The sequence below is a fragment of the Pimephales promelas genome, chromosome 5 (genome assembly GCF_988280905.1).
Source record: "Pimephales promelas chromosome 5, fPimPro1.hap1.1, whole genome shotgun sequence".
Lineage (NCBI taxonomy): Eukaryota > Metazoa > Chordata > Actinopteri > Cypriniformes > Leuciscidae > Pimephales > Pimephales promelas.
The window spans coordinates 9,219,213-9,237,786 of record NC_142773.1 but is presented as its reverse complement, the minus strand read 5'-3'; the positions used below and the strand labels follow the sequence as shown (position 1 = coordinate 9,237,786).

Genomic DNA, 18,574 nt, shown 5'->3' with positions numbered 1-18,574 from the left:
CGGGTGAACCCAGGACTTAAATGAGAGGGCGAATCGGCTAAATATAAGTTTATTTAATAACAAATAAAATGATGAAGACCATTTATGCATTTTATATATTTAAAACATGTAAAACATCCACGTTAGCACATCGCCTAGGCTGCAGCAGGGTTCGTTTTCAAAATGTAAATGTAAGAAACTTATCCAATATGATTATGGCGATGAGTACTATTATTTAACTGAAGTTGTGATTACAAATGCCTTTAATTTGAAGTATTTTTATCCGCCGGGATGATAGAATTGACGTCATTACGTGATGACGTAAAAGAACTGGTGAACCGGTTTTTTGAACCGGTTCATTAAAACGAACTGTCCGAAAGAACCGGTTCGCGGAAAAGAACCGGACTTCCCATCACTAGATTGGTGATTTAGTAAAAGAGTTGGGTATTAAAGAGCTAAAAATTACTCCAAGAGTGGTGATACCAGCTGTCCCTTTGTGGATAATGCCACAGCCAGAAGTTGATTTAAAAATATTAGAAATCAGGCAGAAAGAAGGTCAGAGTGAAAGAGAGGCAATCCAGGTAAGGGACTCCTTATGGTTAACTTATGGACATAAAGTACAGGTATTTACGGATGCATCAAAAAATCCAGACAATGAGCATGTTTTGTTGTTCCAAAACTACAGATATCCAGGAAAATAAGAATATCAAATAGTCTATCAGTTTTCACAGGGGAATTAGTTGCAATAATGATGGCATTGAGATGGATAAATGAGGCAGGATTGAAGGATGTGGTTGTATGTTCAGACTCTAGTTCTGCTCTTATGTGCATTGAAGCACAACAGTCAAATACAAGACAGGATGTGGTAGTAGAGATAGCACAAGAATTATATATGTTACAGCGGAAAAGAGTGAGAGTAAAGTTCATGTGGGCACCCGCTCATGTTGGGGTAAAAGGGAATGAGGCAGCAGATAAAATGGCTAAACAAGCATTGCAAGAGGACAGAATAGAAATGGATATAGCATATAGTAGAGATGAAATTAAAGCAATAATTAAATATCAAATAAAACAAAGATGGCAACGAATGTGGGAAACAGGAATTAAGGGAAGAAGTATGTATGAAATTCAACCAAAAGTGGGGAAAAAGAGGTTCTCGGGTGGAAGTAGAAGGGAGGAAAACATAATATCAAGACTTAGAATAGGACTTAATAAAACACGGAAATTAATATCCAAGCATCCAACAGGACTTTGTGAATGGTGTGGAGAGGAAGAAACAGTAGAGCATGTTATCATGTATTGTGAAAAATATAAAGAGGATGGAGATAAATTATTTGAAGAGATTGTAACGAGTAGAAATATGGTGTGACCCCTTTAAAAATCTGTGACGGGTGGAAATAGGGTGTGGCCTCTTGAAGAGCTGCGCGCTCCTGTTAGAGAGTCGGCATTATTGGTATTCTATGTGATATATGCTGTGTGCCTCGAACACCCCATGTGTGTAATTTCTGTTTGATGCCGACTTTTATATTATTTTTACTTTGCTTGTTAAGTAACGATGTGGATGGGAGGACGTGCAACAGATAGTTATAGTTATACTTGGGGCACACTTCATTGGGGGAGCACGAAATCAACACGGGTGGCGCAAAACCAGTTCACCTCCCACCGTACCGGAGCTCACCAGCTAAATATCAAATCATTGAAGATCAGATTCAGATGATGCTGGAAGAAGACATCATTGAACCATCTTCCAGTCCATGGGCTGCGCCTGTGGTAATTGTCAAGAAGCCATGTGGAGACCACAGGTTTTGCGTAGACTACAGAGGCCTTAATCAACTAACACGGAAGGATTCGCACCCCCTGCCCAGAGTCGACGAATCATTGGATTTCCTGGCTCGTGGAAAATTTCTTACTACACTTGATTTGGCTCGAGGGTACTGGCAGGTGTCGGTAGAGAAACAGTCAAGGCCAAAGACAGCATTTGCATCACACTGTGGCCTTTTTCAATTCAAAGTCCTTCCTTTTGGGCTTAGTAACGCACCAGCCACTTTTCAGAGAGTAATGAACAATGTCCTTGCTGGATTGGTATACAAGTGCTGTGCAGTGTATTTAGATGATATTGTCGTCGTGTCCCCAACCTTTGAACAACACTTGCAAGACCTCCGGGAAGTCCTTTCTAGACTTGAGTCAGCTGGTCTTACTCTCAAGCTAAATAAGTGTCAGTTCTGCTTGAGTTAGCTCATCTTCCTAGGATACAAGGTCACTCAGGATGGTATTTCTCCTGATCTGAGGAAAGTGGAGGCGGTCACAGAGTTCAGAACGCCGACAGACGTGAAACGAGTGAGAGGATTTCTCGGCCTCACAAGCTGTTACAGACGGTTCATTCCAAATTATGCTCAAAAAGCTGAGTCACTTTTTAAACTCACAAGAAAGGAAACTCCATTCACCTGGGACAACAGTTGTCAAGCTTCGAGGGATTACTTGAAAAACTGCCTAACGTCTGAAGCACATCATCGATCAATATTAATAAAACCGAGATGAGTAATAACCAGGAGCGGCACGGAGCGTCATCAACATCCTCAACTGCAGGGCATTCGAGGCAGCCCGAGGTAACGTTAAGTTTAATATCAAATCCATAGACAAATCTAGAAGTTTTTTCTGCTCAATCCAAGTTATGTCTTTGTTTAGATCGTTCATTAATGAACTGGGCTGCGTTTCTTAATCATTGCGAGGTAACAATCGTAAAACACATTGATTGATGGCTGGTTGTAAGTTATGTTTACCGTGCTTTTGTGAAACGCAGCCCTGGTAATGTTACTTCTTAAAATATGTTTTTCTCGAATCATCTAAATCATCTTCTTTTGTATTTAATAACAGTGTTGTTAACCGTTAAGTAAATTATTCTATCTTTGTTATTGTCCATAAAAAAATAGAATCTTATTTTCTTTTGATATTATTTTTTAGGGCCAAAGAGAAATGTCACTTCTCCAGGTAGGCATACATTCATGTTATTCGAATGCATAAAATAACGAACTTGGGTAAGTTAAGTTTTTTAATACAGCGTTACCCTGCTAAACTTGCCAAGATCGGCATGGAATTATGTAACGTTAGTTACTTTGATAAGTAAGCTAACCAGGCATTGTTTATACCTGCAGGAACAAGTGCAAGAAGATATCTTACAGCGTATGCTAACCAAGTTTAACTTGATTTGTCGGAATGAAGCTATAGATTTGGAATACCTCCTGGATGTTGCTTAGCAAGAACTTGCTTTGGCTATTAATGCATCAACTCACGTTAACATCCCAGATAATTTAATTAGTGGTCTACAGGAGTTAATCAACGTAGTTAATATATCTCTGAATTCGGAAGACCCTTCAGGAAATCCGTCAGAAATTGTAACTTACACCTGGGCAAACGTGGGACGCCCACGTTTGGAAATCAGCAGGGATGACCTTAAAGAACTTCTCACTACTGCTCTTCCTGTAGAAACTCTTGCACAGCTCTGTGGTGTTTCAAGAAAAACAATGAATAGAATACTGAAGGAGCAGTCCCTCTCTGTCAGAGGCTGTTATTCGAGCATATTGGATAATGAACTTGATCGTGTGGTGAGAGAAATAAAAAGAAGAATGCCCCATGCTGGTTACAGGCTAGTAAAAGGGGAGCTTTTGGCTAGAGGGCACCGCATACAATGGCACAGGTTGAAGGCCAGTATGCGACGGGTCGATGGAGCTGGAATTTTGGCCAGAATGCTCCAGCTTGGTTTTGTAGCTTGTAGAAGTTATTCTGTTCCTGCTCCATTGTCCCTAGTTCATGTGGATACCAACCATAAACTAATCACGTGAGTATTTGAACTGTAAATTTCACTTGCATGCACACACCTACAAAAAATATTGCTGTCTTCACACAGTGATGCATGTACCATATGTACACAAAACAAATGACTTACAATAAACAGCATAGTTGTGTCTGTATTTGTGTTTAGTTTCAACATTGTGATATTTGGTGGGATTGATGGATTCTCAAGGAAGGTACTGTTTGACAAACTTTGTATATGGTCTGTTTTTAAACTCAAAAGGTTATAATAGTTGCCAGAGTTGTCACGACAAATTGGTCTCAAAAGTAAATGTTCTATTATAAAATATTAAAATCGTTTTTATTTTAGATCCTGTATCTTGATGCTGCTGCAAACAACAAAGCATCGACTGCTTTCTCATTTTTTTGGAGGGTGTCCACAAACATGGGTGGCCGCCGAGGTAAAAATTATCTTTACTACATGACATGTTAGTCATGATGATTTATCAGTGTTTGAACTTATGAATGAGACCTCTTCAAATCTTTTGTCAGATCGCCTCTTTGATAATTGGCACTTAGTGATTGTCGCTCACATGAGCGGGCCCTGATCTGCTTCAGATTTCAGGCTTTTGTCAGCAGTCTCCACAAAACTGAAAGTGATAATCTGGGCTAAAATCATCTATGTGTTTGACAATAAGTATACAATTACAGGAACTTGTAAAAAAAAATTGTAAATCAATAACACCATGCATGCATGCATGCATGCATGTATGTTGTCTAAATCTTTTGCAGAGTACGTGGTGACCAGGGAGTTGAAAATGTGGACATCGCTCGTTGCATGTTTCAGTACGAGGAACGGGCCGAGGCAGTTTCATTTCTGGAAAAAGCGTGCACAATCAAAGGTACAAATCAAATCATTAAGAGTTGTATCACATGCTCTTTATTTCTTGTGGGGCACAGTCACTTGCCTTACACATGATGCCACAAACAAACATCTCTAATTTAATCTCAGCAGAAACCACTCGAGTCTAATTTTGAAACTTACTAACAATGAGCAAATTTATTTTTTAAATCTCCCCTGATTAAAGGGGTGGTACACTGTTTGTTATATTGACTTCTATTTATATACATTCAGTTGTGGGAGACTGAAAATGTAATCACATGGAAAGAATTTTCTCAAATTGCTGCATGTGCAGCTTTAAAATTGGTGTTCTTTCAATTCAGTTTAGAGGTCACACCATGACGTATCTTTGAAACCTGAACTTTGTAATGCAGCAATATGATAAATATTTGCATTTTCTTTACTTTTTTGTAAGCTATGATTTGTGCATACTTATGTGTCTTTTTATTTTAGAATTGAGCGTCTGTGGTGTGATGTTTGGTCAGCCATCTCTTGTAAATATTATGAAGTCCTGCATACAATGGAAGAAGAGAGAGTGCTTGATCTATCCGATGAGCTGCACCTCTTTTGTGTGCACTATGCAATTCTTCCACGGTTGAAATCGGACCTAAAGGGCTTCACGAGGAGCTGGAACAACCATCCGATCAGAACAGAGGGAAATCTTTCACCAGAACAGCTTTGGTACATCGGAATGTTACAGACACCAGTGGATGAGCCAGATATAGAGGTATGCTTTAAAGGAACACTCCGACTTTTTGGGACTTTAGCCTATTCACCTTACCCCCCAGAGTTAGATAAGTCCATACATACCTTTTTCATCTCCGTGCGTGCTATAAGTCTGTTTGACGCACCCACCGCTAGCCTAGCTTAGCACAAAGACTCGATGTGACTGGTTGCAGCTTTCATACTGATCCAAATGAGTGGCAAAATAACGCAAACGTTTTCCTATTTACATGTTGTGATTTGTATAGTCACAGAATGTACAAATAACAAAGTCAAATGAGACACAGACATCTTTTAACCGTATAAAACCTGGGAACTATTCTCTGAAGGCGAAGCACTGCTACTTTGACGGCGTACATACCGCATCACCGGAGACACGCCGTGGTGAGGAGCGGAGAGTTCGCTCGGTGTTTGGGTAATAGAGTCAGCAATTTATAAATAGTAAAAGCGTAGTTTAGAGTCATGGGTTTTCGCTCTATTGTAAATAGCTGCGACTGTAAACAGGGGAGGTAATACCATGTTTCACAGAATTCCAACTAAAAACGCTGACTGGATGAAGAAATGGCTAACTTACTCTGGATATTTATCCAAACACACCTAAGATTATCAAGGGACATTATGTTTGCTCGGTACATTTCAATGAGGACGACTATTTTGAAAAAATGGAATTTGCCACACGGACCATAATGTGCTGAATGATACGGCCATCCCATCGATAGCACGTAACGTTACAGGACAAGTGGATCACCTGCGGCTGTGTTCCGTTATGTTTTTAGATGACCTACTGTAACAGTGCCTTTAGCCAGAGCTAATGTAACGTTAGTGACACTATTATATGATTAGGGTATGAATATGTTTTTATCTTGATGCGGTGCGGACGCGCTTGGGAAAAAAAAACGAGCGCGTTCACCGCGTTGAACTTGCACCCTGCGCGCGGCGCGCCTAGTAGCCTAAATTTGAAATAACCATGGAAATAACGAACTTGAGCGTGCAAAAGGGTACGATAGGCTGTGAGTTCATTGTGCAAAAACAATTTGTGCTATTACTTTCCCCTTATTCTATCCTATGGTAATGCAATACTGTATATTATATAGTCTTCTGTTGAATACATTTGGTTCAGCTAATAAATTGCATTTAAAATATATTGATTCCTGTAATAATAATTATTTATTCATGTGATATTTATAAATCTGGGTGCGTTTTTGGTTGGAAATCAATGAAACATGGTACTGTATTACCTGGTCTCCCCTGTTTATTGTCACAGCTCATAAAGCAAACACCCATGATAAACTATGCTTTTCTATCTAACGTTAGTAATTGCTGACTCTTTATTCCAACGCTGAGCGAAGCGAACTCTCTGCTCCTTGTCACGGTGCGTCTCAGGTGATTGTTATCACTCTGCCCAAGTAGCAGTGCTTCCCCTTCAGAAAATATAGTATTTATACGGTCAAAAGATGTCTGTGTCTCATATGGCCTTGATATTTGCACACTCTGTGACTATACAAACCACAACATGTAAATAGGAAAACGTTTGCGTTATTTTGTCACTCATTTGGATTAGTATGAAAGCTGCAACCATTCACATCCAGTCTTTGTGCTAAGCTAGGCTAGCGGTGGGTGCGTCAAACAGACTTATAGCACGCACGGAGATGAAAAAGGTATGTATGGACTTATCTAACTCTGGGGGGTAAGGTGAATAGGCTAAAGTCCCAAAAAGTCGGAGTGTTCCTTTAAGCATCTATGCAAAGTTAAAAAGATTACACATCCAAAAATGCTAATTCTGTTTTCATTTGCTCAACCTTAAAAGGTATTTCAATTGAAAATGTAAATGTTCATGTCGCTTTCAAACCCGTAACTTTCATCCATCTTTAGAACAGAAATTATCTTTTTAAAGGGTTAGTTCACCCAAAAATGAAAATTCTATCATCGTTTACTCACCCTCAAGTTGTTCCAAACACACATAGAGGTTTGGAACAACTTGAGGGTGAGTAAACGATGATAGAATTTTCATTTTTGGGTGAATAACCCTTTAATGACTGTCCCTCCATTGATACTCTACATGTAACTACCACTTTCAAGCCCCGGAAATCATGTCCTTACATGTGACTCCAGTGGTTTAACCTTAATTTAATGAAGCGACTTGACATGAAATGTAATTACATGAAATGTAATGTAAATGTTTTTATTTTTTCAGATAGCTGAATAATTAATGCTTTTCCATTTTGGCACTATTATCTTGACATAGCCAGAGGGCTCTCAACTCTGGCCCTCGAGATCTACTTTCCGAAAGTTTAGCCACAACCTTGTGTATTTGATTAAGTTTAGAGCTAAACTCTGCACAAAAGTGGATCTCGAGGACCAGAGTCGAGAACCCCTGCAATCGTGACTCATTTCAATGCCTGGTATAAATAAGGCCTAAAATACATTTAGGCAAATAAATGTCAGGATTTTCCTCCTGGGTGAACTATTAATTTACTTCGATATAGCTTCTTTGGGATAAGATAATTAACCAGTTTATCAAACAAAATAATTTTTACATAACAATGGTTTGTTTTTCCAGGTGGTGGAGCAACTTTTTCGAGAGGAAACTCCTGATACTGACTTAGAGGATGGTGTGGTGGTGCCAGAGATCCATTGCCCTTTTTCTGACCAAAAACTTGCTGTTCTGCATGGATTGATTAATCCCTTGACATCACCATTGAATGACAGGGAGCTTTATATCCAGACACTTGCTATCATCCAAAGATTGTGCTCTATTTAACATTTAAATGTTTAAGTAAAACACTCAAGTACAGATGCAGTTCTGTCAGAATTTTAACTTTAAAAAAAAATCAGTTAATTGCCATTAAAACATTTAATTAATTTTATACAATGCTGTAAAACATTTAACCATTCAGAAGCATGTAAAGTTATTAACACGTTGAACATTGTCTCTCATTGTCTGAATTTTAAAGATGAAATTAAACCTATTGAGAGAAATTCTATGTGGACATTTCAGTTAATTTTCTACACCCTAAAAAAGCAACCTCCATGTTGCACAGCTGTTTTCATTATTTCTTTAAATTCATCACAATTTGACAGATGTGCAGTGGGAAATCTAATGGTTTGGGTGCATGCACTGATGATTGGATAGCAAAGTGTGTGGCTTGGCAGTCGTTGCATACAAGTGTGGTCAAACTGAACAGTAATTTTAAAGGCCTCTCTCTCTGACAGAAGCAGGTGCCTATGCGCTTGACCAGTCAGCCACTGCATCACCTGTGGGACAGAGAGTGCTGCCTCATCCTGAGCATCTCCATCTAGGGCAGTAAAATATACAATGTTTTAAATAACCATTTATATCATCACAACATTTATAAATTGTACCATTTGTAATTTATTTATGTGATCAAAGCGGAATGTTCAGCATCATTACTTCAGTCTTCGGTGTCATATGATCCTTCAGAAATCACTCTAATATGATGCTCAAAAACGTATCAATGTTGAAATCAGTTTTTGCAGCATTTGTGTGGAAACAATGATACCATTAAAACATTTTTGGTAAGATTATAAAAAGACAAATGAATAATTGTATTCATTAAGGATTCAATAAATTGAATTAAGAAAACATTTATAATGTTACAAAAGAGTCCTATGTAATAAATGCATAAATAAATTAACGTTCTATTCTTCAAAGAATCATGAAAAACATAACTACTTCCACAATAATGTTAAGCTATGTTAATGTTAATGTAATGATCCCTTGTTGTCCGCCCCGTGTTTCACTGTCTTCGTGTTAAAACTACATTTCCCATGATCCCCAGCACTCATCACTGCCAGCCCTGTGTCATTGTGCTCACCTGATTGTAGTTTGTCATCATCATGTCTCCAGTGTATTTAAACCCTGTTTGTTCTCCATTCCCTTGTCGATCGTTGATGTTTGTGGACGCCTGTTTCCGTGCTCTTCCTCATGTTTATCCTGCCTGTGCTACCGTTGATGTTTTCCGTGTTTGCGGTTTGTTTCCCCATCGTGGGTATTTCCTTTGTTTGTATTTTGTCCTTTTAGTTTTCACTGTTATTAATAAATCACTGCATTTGGATCCAACCCCTTGTCTGCCTCCTCCTGCATCGTGACAGTTAACTTTTTCTAACAATAATCTGAAATTTTTTTAAGCATCAAATCTGCATATTAGAATGATTTCTAAAGGGTCATGTGACACTGAAGACAAGTAACGATCTGATCAATTAGTTATCAGCCATATTTTTACTAATAATGTTTCACCATTGTAGAAATATAATACATATCTGCATGTGAAACACCTGAAATGAACAAACTTACCTTCAAGCTCCATCAGAAAATCCTGGAAGTGATTCAGTATTTGAACCTCTTTGGTATGTTTTAGAGTGCCACTTTCACTCATTTGTGGAACAAGATGGGATACAATGTAATGAGAGTCCACCTGAAACACAACAAAAATGACAATCATTATATAAACAACATCATACAATATACAAAGAAAAAATTATTTAAGGATTACTGCTGTAACATCTCTTAAACCAGTTATGCAAAATAGAACTAGAATGTTTTGAAAATCCTATCACTTTACCTTATCATTACCACCTTGCATAACAAAGAGGCTGCGGCACACTTCCCTGTTCTTCTCCATAGTGTCAATTAAACGGTAAAGCTGTAAACCTTCACGGAGCTGCTGAAGCATGAGTGTTCTCCGAGCAGCAGCATGCATTACAATAGCTCTTCAAAGAAATAAAACAAAAATTTCAGTGTTAATGTTTAACCATTGTATTTTCTGTGGAAGATACATAAAATAAACACATTTAAAAATATTGCAGAGTTAAACCTTGTTATATTCTCCTTGTTGTCCTCATTTATAGGCCCCGTGTAGCCACAGTTGACAATCTGTTCACAGTAAGATGACAAGTCTGAGGCCTCCTCGATCTTTAAGTAAAGGAAAATCTAAGTGTTACACTTCAAAAAAAAATTACGTGGCAATAGAAATAACCTAAGACAATTTGTTTTTCAGATACTATTTTAATCAGTCGTGAAAACTCAGCATCGTAAACGCATTTTGCCTTTGCCCTCCTCTCCTTCAAAGAGTCTGGTCTCTATGCCAACAATCAGTTCTATATATATAAAAAATAGATATCTAACCATAACAAATCAACAAGAAATCAAATGTTTTTTGGTGTAGCGCTTAAGATATGTTACCAAGTAAAAAAATATAAAAATTCTGACCTGTCAGGAATTCTTTTCTTAGAGCACCTGTGTCAACTCCAGCCTCTCCTAAGAAAGTAATCTTTAAAGTATTGACTGGAGAGCTGATCTTTTGTCGCCTCCAAAGTAACAGAGCTCGTTCCACAAGGTTCATTCTGGACACACAGATGCTGAATTCCTTGGAGGCGTCAACTTGAGCAGCTAGCCATAGTAGGACATCCTCCTCACTGTAAATTGTTTTTATATTTAACTGTTAAATCTTTTAAATATTCAGCATGGAATGGTTTAGACCGCATGATACAGAAGTTATACATTTTTACTTAACAATATTAATGTTACTTTTTTAAATGAAAGTACCATGACATCTCTTCATTTTGTGGCTTCATTATATCAGGGCTCCTTGTTTGAAGGGACTCTGAACTAGGAAAAAAAGCAACTGTGAAAATATAATACTGTTTATGTGAAGTAAAAATATTTAATTCAGTGCATTTATATGTAGCTACTTTGTGACGATTTCGGGGCGAACCCGCACTTTTTTATGAATGAAATATGATTAACCAATCAGGAGACAGGGCGAGGATGACGCAGTGAGTATAAAAAGGAAGCGGAAAAGGAATGGAGGAAGGTCGGTAAACGAGAAAGCAGCAGTGGAACAGTCAGCAGTCACAGGTTCCAGTTCTCTTCGTTCACACTTGACTCTGGATATTAAGGAATCGTGTGGAAGTGAACTGCACGGGTGTGTTAGACTCGGAGCATGGAGCGTCTGCAGCGGCGTCGTTTCCACGTTGGATGAGAGAGTGAACAAGCAAAGTGGGTTTCGTGCCGTGCATCTTTGGAAACTTTCGGATACCAACTGCAACTCGGTGATCGTCCCCAAAGCCTATCGTCTCAGGTACTCGCATCAAACTAAGCCTGCAATACATTACTGAGGTGTTGTGCTTTCCTGACAGTGACCGACGAACTTAACTCACACACCCATACACTTGCACAGGACTACGCACACACACCCACATATATACGAGACCATTCAATCCACGCTCAGAGTGAGCGCTTTTGTTTTGTTGTTATTTTGTTACGTGATTATATCACGATCTGCATTTAAATGTAAATGAGTGTGGTCGTGCGATACTAATTTGCATTTGTGGACTTGAAATCGCGGTTTAAACGCGAGTGCGTTACCCCAAACAGCTGTCATCCATTGTGAAATGTGTGTGAAATGTTTATTTTTCTGGTTGTTTTGGTAAAAGATAAATATAAACATTTACTTTGAATCGCTTTGGTGGAATGTTTTTTTTAGGATTGATTATTACCTTGGGGTTTTGTGTGTAATTGGTGGTTTTTGAGCTATCTGGCTAAATCATTAAATGTGGTAGGCTTAAACCTACCTGGCGCCCGAACTAATTAATTTCAAAGTTAAAAACTCCTTTGGCAAGGGTGGGCCACCGTTACATAAGTGGCGCCCAAACAGGGACAGTTTTTTTGATAGTTTGACTCCAATATCTTTAGATTTGGAGGGTATATTAATTGACTTTTCTGCATGTGAACTTGAATATTTTTTTTTTGTGAGAAATTGTGTGACACTATTCTGTGGAAGATGGGGTAATGACTTACTGTAATTAGTTAGTGAGAAACATTTTTTTTTTCTTCTTCCCAACTGATTTATTTTTGTTTTGGTCTTATCTTTTTATATATATATATTTTTTCCCCCACATGCTTGACAATGTAAAGGCTTTCTAGGCCTATGTAATTGCTGTGTGGTACATTGAAAATTGAATAGTGAATTTTTTTTTTCACATGATAACTGTGTATTTTGTGTGACCTGCATATACATCACACACATTGAAAGACCGTAACTTTATTCAACTTTTAATACATTGACTGATAAATATATTATGCATATGGCCACAAAATCACCCTCTCCATCCATTATGGTGGATATTGATCCTCCTCTGGATATCCCTACTCCAAGTGGACCATTAGGGGGACAGCAAAATGTGCAACGTTTCAGTCAACCTCGACCGCCAAGCACTTCCATGTTCTTCTCCACACCTACATTGCCTCACAAAACTCCACAGGGAGGGAATGTTCGTTTTGCTTATACACCACCTGCTGACAACCTTCGGGTGCAAGGGCAATCCTGGGAGCAGGAACACAATCCTATGCAAATGTGCACCCCATCTGAAACCTCTTCTCCAGAAATACAACATGGCTTACCTGGTTCCCTACCTGGTTTCTTTCCCACACCTGGGAGAGAAATGCATCATCTCACCACCCAACTACAAGGGAATTGGGATTGTCTAATTGAAGGCCAAAGAAAACAAGAAAAGACTGTGAGTGAACTTACCCATGAACTGAAACAATTGTTTTCTCACACTGGTGGGCAACTGGATGTGTTGACTTCAAAAATGGATTCCAACCATCAACAACTCTTCACCACTTTAACTGCACAAAAACAACAAGAAGAAACTGAGACTGATAAATTAATTAAAGCCATGCAAGTCCTACTTACAGAGAAACTACAAAAAACTGAAGCTACCATGAGTACTGAATTCCGCTTTATGATGGAACAACTACAAAAGGAGTTACAGCAGGACATCAAAGCTACCCAGCGACTTTTTCAAAAAAATCACGAGCAACTCTCTGCAGAAGTTACCAGAGGTAATGTCAAATTGAATGAACTGGACAAGAAGGTCACTGAACTTCAACTTGAAATGAAACATTTGAAAACAATTAAGGAAGATGGAGGAAGCCAAGGGGAGTCCTCCTCTACAATCAATCCACCTACCATACCTGCTCAACCAACAAGTCCTGCACCTTTACTTACTCCTGCCATTAAAAGTGACCATTTAAGACTGACCTTTCCTACTTTTGGTAGATCATCTGATGACACAGACCCACTACTATACCTAGCACGATGTCAAGACTTCCTTGCATTGCACCCTCTTGCCACCATTGACATTTTAGCAACTTTTCGCACAGTTCTACATGGCACAGCACGAGACTGGTGGGAGGTTGCCAGATCTTCTATAACCACTTGGGAGGAATTTGAAACTGCATTTCTTTCTGCTTTTTTATCAGAAGATTATGAGGATGAATTAGCGGAACGTGTTCGTACTCGAACACAAGGAGAAAAAGAGACAATTCGAGATTTTGCATTCACATATCGAGCCCTGTGTAAACGGTGGAAACCAACCTTAACAGAATCCGAGGTGGTTAAACTGATTCTCAAAAACATAAAACCTCACCTGGCCAGCCAGTTACGTAGCCGTGTTACTACAGTGGAAGAACTTGTAAAGTTGGGTCATCAACTGGAGAAGGACTACGAGCAACAACAGCAATATGGAACTCATGTGAGTAAACCATCCTTTCCAGATGTGACACAAAAATCCACCAACAGAACTACTGATAAATCATCTGTACGATGTTGGAGGTGTAAAGGATATCACGCCCCGGGAAACTGTCCTCATTATTCATCCCCTTCTGAGAATCCACAGCACCTACCGGGAAATAAAAGGACATTTCAATCCCACAAACATGGAAATCAACCAACCAGTAATGCTGTAACTGCTACAAACTTACCTAAGAAGCAAGCAACCACAAACTTACCTTCCCCACCTCCACCAATCATTCCACCACAGTTAGTAGTACCTGTCTGCATTGGTGGTTGGGCAGGAAAAGCTATTGTAGACACAGGAGCAAGTTATACTATGGTGCATGAAAATGTATGTAGAGAATTTACCTCACATGAGAAATTGCAACCTTGGACTTTAGGACCTCTGTATCTGGCAAATGGTGAAGCCGAAGTACCTTTAGGATGGATACATCATCAAATTGATCTACATGATTTTTCTTTCACTTTACCCATTGCTGTTTTGCCTTCCAAAGCCCTCGCTTATTCCTTAGTTTTGGGTTTGGACTTCATATTTTTCAGTGGCATGCAAATCAACGTCATTGACCGACAGTACTTTTTCAAATCAAATCCAGGAGAACGATATTCATTTCAACCTGGAAATGCCAATGTTCCTTCAAATGGCTCACCATGACAAAAAAACATAAGGCTGCGGAGTTTGTTCTTATTAAGTGCCATACCTCCTCAACCCACACTGGTGTTGCCATCGTTGGAGAACACTGACTTAAGTCTGATTGGAAATGCTGTGAATAGTGCTCATCTACCTCCAAATGGTAAACGCCAGTTACAGGAACTCCTAGAGATGAACACTTCAGTATGCACACTTCAACTTGGTCGAACTAATGTTCTGCAACATTTCATCTACACCAGTCAACAAGTACCCGTTAAACAGAAACCTTACCGCATGTCTCCTGCCAAACAAGCTTTGGTAAAGGAACAACTGGAAGAAATGCTCAAGACTGGTATTGTAGAACCTTCACACTCAGGGTGGGCCTCTCCGGTCGTTCTTGTTCCCAAGAAGGACGGAAGCATGAGATTCTGTGTTGATTACAGGAAGCTAAATGCCATAACCGAAAAAGATGCTTACCCTATGCCAAACATTGCAGAGATCCTTGAATCACTTTCAGGGGCAGCCATTTTTTCCACAGTAGACCTCAATAGTGGCTACTGGCAAGTGGCTATGGACCCCTCAAGTAAGCACAAAACTGCTTTCATCACTCCATTAGGACTCTTCCAATTTAACGTTATGCCTTTTGGCCTTAGAAATGCCCCAGCGACCTTCCAAAGGTTGATGGAGACGGTGTTGGGAAATTTGCGAGGAAAACTGTGTTTTGTCTACATAGACGATATAATCATTTATTCATCCAACCTAACTCAGCATCTACAAGACCTACAGACTGTCTTTCACAGGCTACACGAAGCGGGATTGACTGTCAACCTAAAAAAGAGTAAATTTTGCCTCCAAGAAATTTCGTTCCTCGGCCATGTTGTGAGTACGCAAGGGATTACGGCGGACCCAAGCAAAGTTGAGGCCATACGGTCTTATCCAGTACCTACCAACCTCAAAGAGGTACAACGGTTTCTTGGATTAGCCGGATGGTACCATCGATTTGTGGCAAATTTCTCACAAATTGCAGAACCCATTAATGCTCTTAAAAAAAAGGGTAAGAAATTTCATTGGTCCGATCAATGTCAACAGGCATTCGAACAGCTCAAGATATGTTTGTCCTCACCTCCCATCCTGAGTCATCCTAATCTGCAGCATCCTTTCACTGTGTACACAGACGCTAGTGACACAGGCTTAGGAGCTGTGTTAACTCAAAGAAAAGAACAAGGATTGGAAGAAGTCATTGCTTACGCAAGCAGGAGTTTAAACCCAGCAGAAACGAACTACTCAGTCACAGAGAAAGAGTGTCTGGCAGTCATCTGGGCGTTAGAGAAGTGGCAACATTACCTTGAGTACAGGATGTTCACAGTAGTGACTGATCACTCTGCCCTTCAGTGGGTAATGTCCTCAACGAAAACCACAGGTCGTCTCATTCGATGGGCCCTGAGGTTACAGAAATTTGACTTTGTCATAGAATACAGAAAAGGAAAATTAAATGCAGCGCCTGATGCCCTATCCCGAATCGCCAACTTAGCTGCATGCAATGTGTTCACCAGCCTACAGAAGGAAGTTGACTTCCCACTTACTGCAATGGACCTATGGGAAGAACAACATAAGGATCTTGAAATTCAAAAGATTTTCAAAAGCATAGCAGAGAACAAGCACGATACACCTGAACAATTTGAGATTGTGGAAGACAAGTTGTATCTCAAGACTCAACTGGGTAAAGGACAAGTCCAGTATCGAATGTACTTACCTAAAAGCCTTATTCCTGAAATTCTCCAGCATTACCATTCATATCCTTTGAGTGGACATGGGGGTATCTTCAAAACTTACAAACGTCTACAGGATGTTGTTTTCTGGCCAAAAATGTGGACCGATGTCAAGAACTTTGTTAAAAGTTGTAAGAAGTGTCAAACCTACAAATATGATAATCGAAAACCGGCAGGCAAGTTACAACCTATCACTGTCACACGACCCATGGAGATGTTGGGAGTGGACATTATGGGACCATTGCCCAGCAGCAGGCCACATCGGCATGAATATCTTCTAGTCTGTGTAGACTATTTCTCTAGATGGGTGGAAATGTTCCCAATGCGTAAAGCCAATGCACAAACCATTGCTCTGATTCTCCGGAAAGAAATTCTTACCCGTTGGGGAGTGCCAGACTTCATCGTATCTGATCGAGGAGCCCAGTTCATCTCATCACTGTTCAGGGAACTGTGTTCAGAGTGGAACATTGCACAGAAGTTGACAACAGCGTACCATCCACAGACCAACATGACTGAGAGAGTGAACCGCACCCTAAAATGTATGATTGCTTCTTACCTGGAGGAAAACCACAGGAAATGGGACCAATACATACCTGAGTTTCGGTTCGCTGTCAACTCTGCCGTCCAAGAGAGTATTGGAATGTCACCAGCTGAATTACAAATGGGCCGGAAGCTACAAGGTCCGATGGACAAACTGCTTCAGTGTCAAAGAAACAACCTCTCACCATCTGATCCATCTTACGATGTTGTAACCCACATAACTCAGCTGAAGGAAAGAGCTAAAGAGAATTGCATACGAGCGAAGAAACGCCAACTTCGAAACTACAATAAAAACAGACGAGAAGTTCTGTTCAAGGAACAGGATCGTGTCTGGTTAAGGAACTTTCCCCAATCCAGTGCTCAACACAGTTTCAGTGCTAAATTGGCACCCAAGTGGAAAGGTCCATATCGTGTACTCCAGCAAATGGGTCCCCTTAATTATCAGATAGTTTTGGAATCTACAGGCGAAGATGTTCGAGTTACTCACGTCTGTAACTTGAAACCATGCTATCCCACCGCTGCTGATTTAGAGTTATATGGTAAACAAAGACTCCAGGAACTCTTTCAAGAATCTTCAGATGAAGACACAGAATTCCGGGGATTTTAAAGCATATGCTCCCACAAACCTTGAGGTCGTTTTTTCCAGAGGGGGGGAATGTGACGATTTCGGGGCGAACCCGCACTTTTTTATGAATGAAATATGATTAACCAATCAGGAGACAGGGCGAGGATGACGCAGTGAGTATAAAAAGGAAGCGGAAAAGGAATGGAGGAAGGTCGGTAAACGAGAAAGCAGCAGTGGAACAGTCAGCAGTCACAGGTTCCAGTTCTCTTCGTTCACACTTGACTCTGGATATTAAGGAATCGTGTGGAAGTGAACTGCACGGGTGTGTTAGACTCGGAGCATGGAGCGTCTGCAGCGGCGTCATTTCCACGTTGGATGAGAGAGTGAACAAGCAAAGTGGGTTTCGTGCCGTGCATCTTTGGAAACTTTCGGATACCAACTGCAACTCGGTGATCGTCCCCAAAGCCTATCGTCTCAGGTACTCGCATCAAACTAAGCCTGCAATACATTACTGAGGTGTTGTGCTTTCCTGACAGTGACCGACGAACTTAACTCACACACCCATACACTTGCACAGGACTACGCACACACACCCACATATATACGAGACCATTCAATCCACGCTCAGAGTGAGCGCTTTTGTTTTGTTGTTATTTTGTTACGTGATTATATCACGATCTGCATTTAAATGTAAATGAGTGTGGTCGTGCGATACTAATTTGCATTTGTGGACTTGAAATCGCGGTTTAAACGCGAGTGCGTTACCCCAAACAGCTGTCATCCATTGTGAAATGTGTGTGAAATGTTTATTTTTCTGGTTGTTTTGGTAAAAGATAAATATAAACATTTACTTTGAATCACTTTGGTGGAATGTTTTTTTTTAGGATTGATTATTACCTTGGGGTTTTGTGTGTAATTGGTGGTTTTTGAGCTATCTGGCTAAATCATTAAATGTGGTAGGCTTAAACCTACCTGGCGCCCGAACTAATTAATTTCAAAGTTAAAAACTCCTTTGGCAAGGGTGGCCCACCGTTACAACTTTCTATTAAAGTCTAATCTATCAAGAACTGTCAAAATATAAAT

At 39.8% G+C, this 18,574-nt stretch overlaps 2 protein-coding genes and 1 pseudogene across 2 annotated transcripts; 2 read left to right on the top strand and 1 right to left on the bottom strand.

Moving 5' to 3' along the window:
* Nucleotides 1-270: 270 nt before the first annotated feature.
* LOC148981364 (uncharacterized) lies at nt 271-8,150 on the top strand (annotated as a pseudogene).
* A 21-nt stretch (nt 8,151-8,171) lies between these two features.
* LOC148981363 (uncharacterized) lies at nt 8,172-10,364 on the bottom strand. Its single transcript, XM_089130951.1, has 4 exons — nt 10,225-10,364; nt 9,973-10,120; nt 9,705-9,825; nt 8,172-8,685 (listed from the first exon to the last, which is right to left on the bottom strand). The coding sequence occupies exons 2-4, from the start codon at nt 10,108-10,110 to the stop codon at nt 8,396-8,398; spliced, it is 549 nt and encodes a 182-aa protein (XP_088987077.1). The 5' UTR covers nt 10,111-10,120; nt 10,225-10,364; the 3' UTR covers nt 8,172-8,395.
* A 4,445-nt stretch (nt 10,365-14,809) lies between these two features.
* LOC148981362 (uncharacterized) lies at nt 14,810-17,533 on the top strand. Its single transcript, XM_089131675.1, has one exon. It carries the CDS (start codon nt 14,810-14,812, stop codon nt 17,531-17,533), a length of 2,724 nt encoding a protein of 907 aa, XP_088987801.1.
* The last annotated feature ends 1,041 nt before the right edge of the window (nt 17,534-18,574 follow it).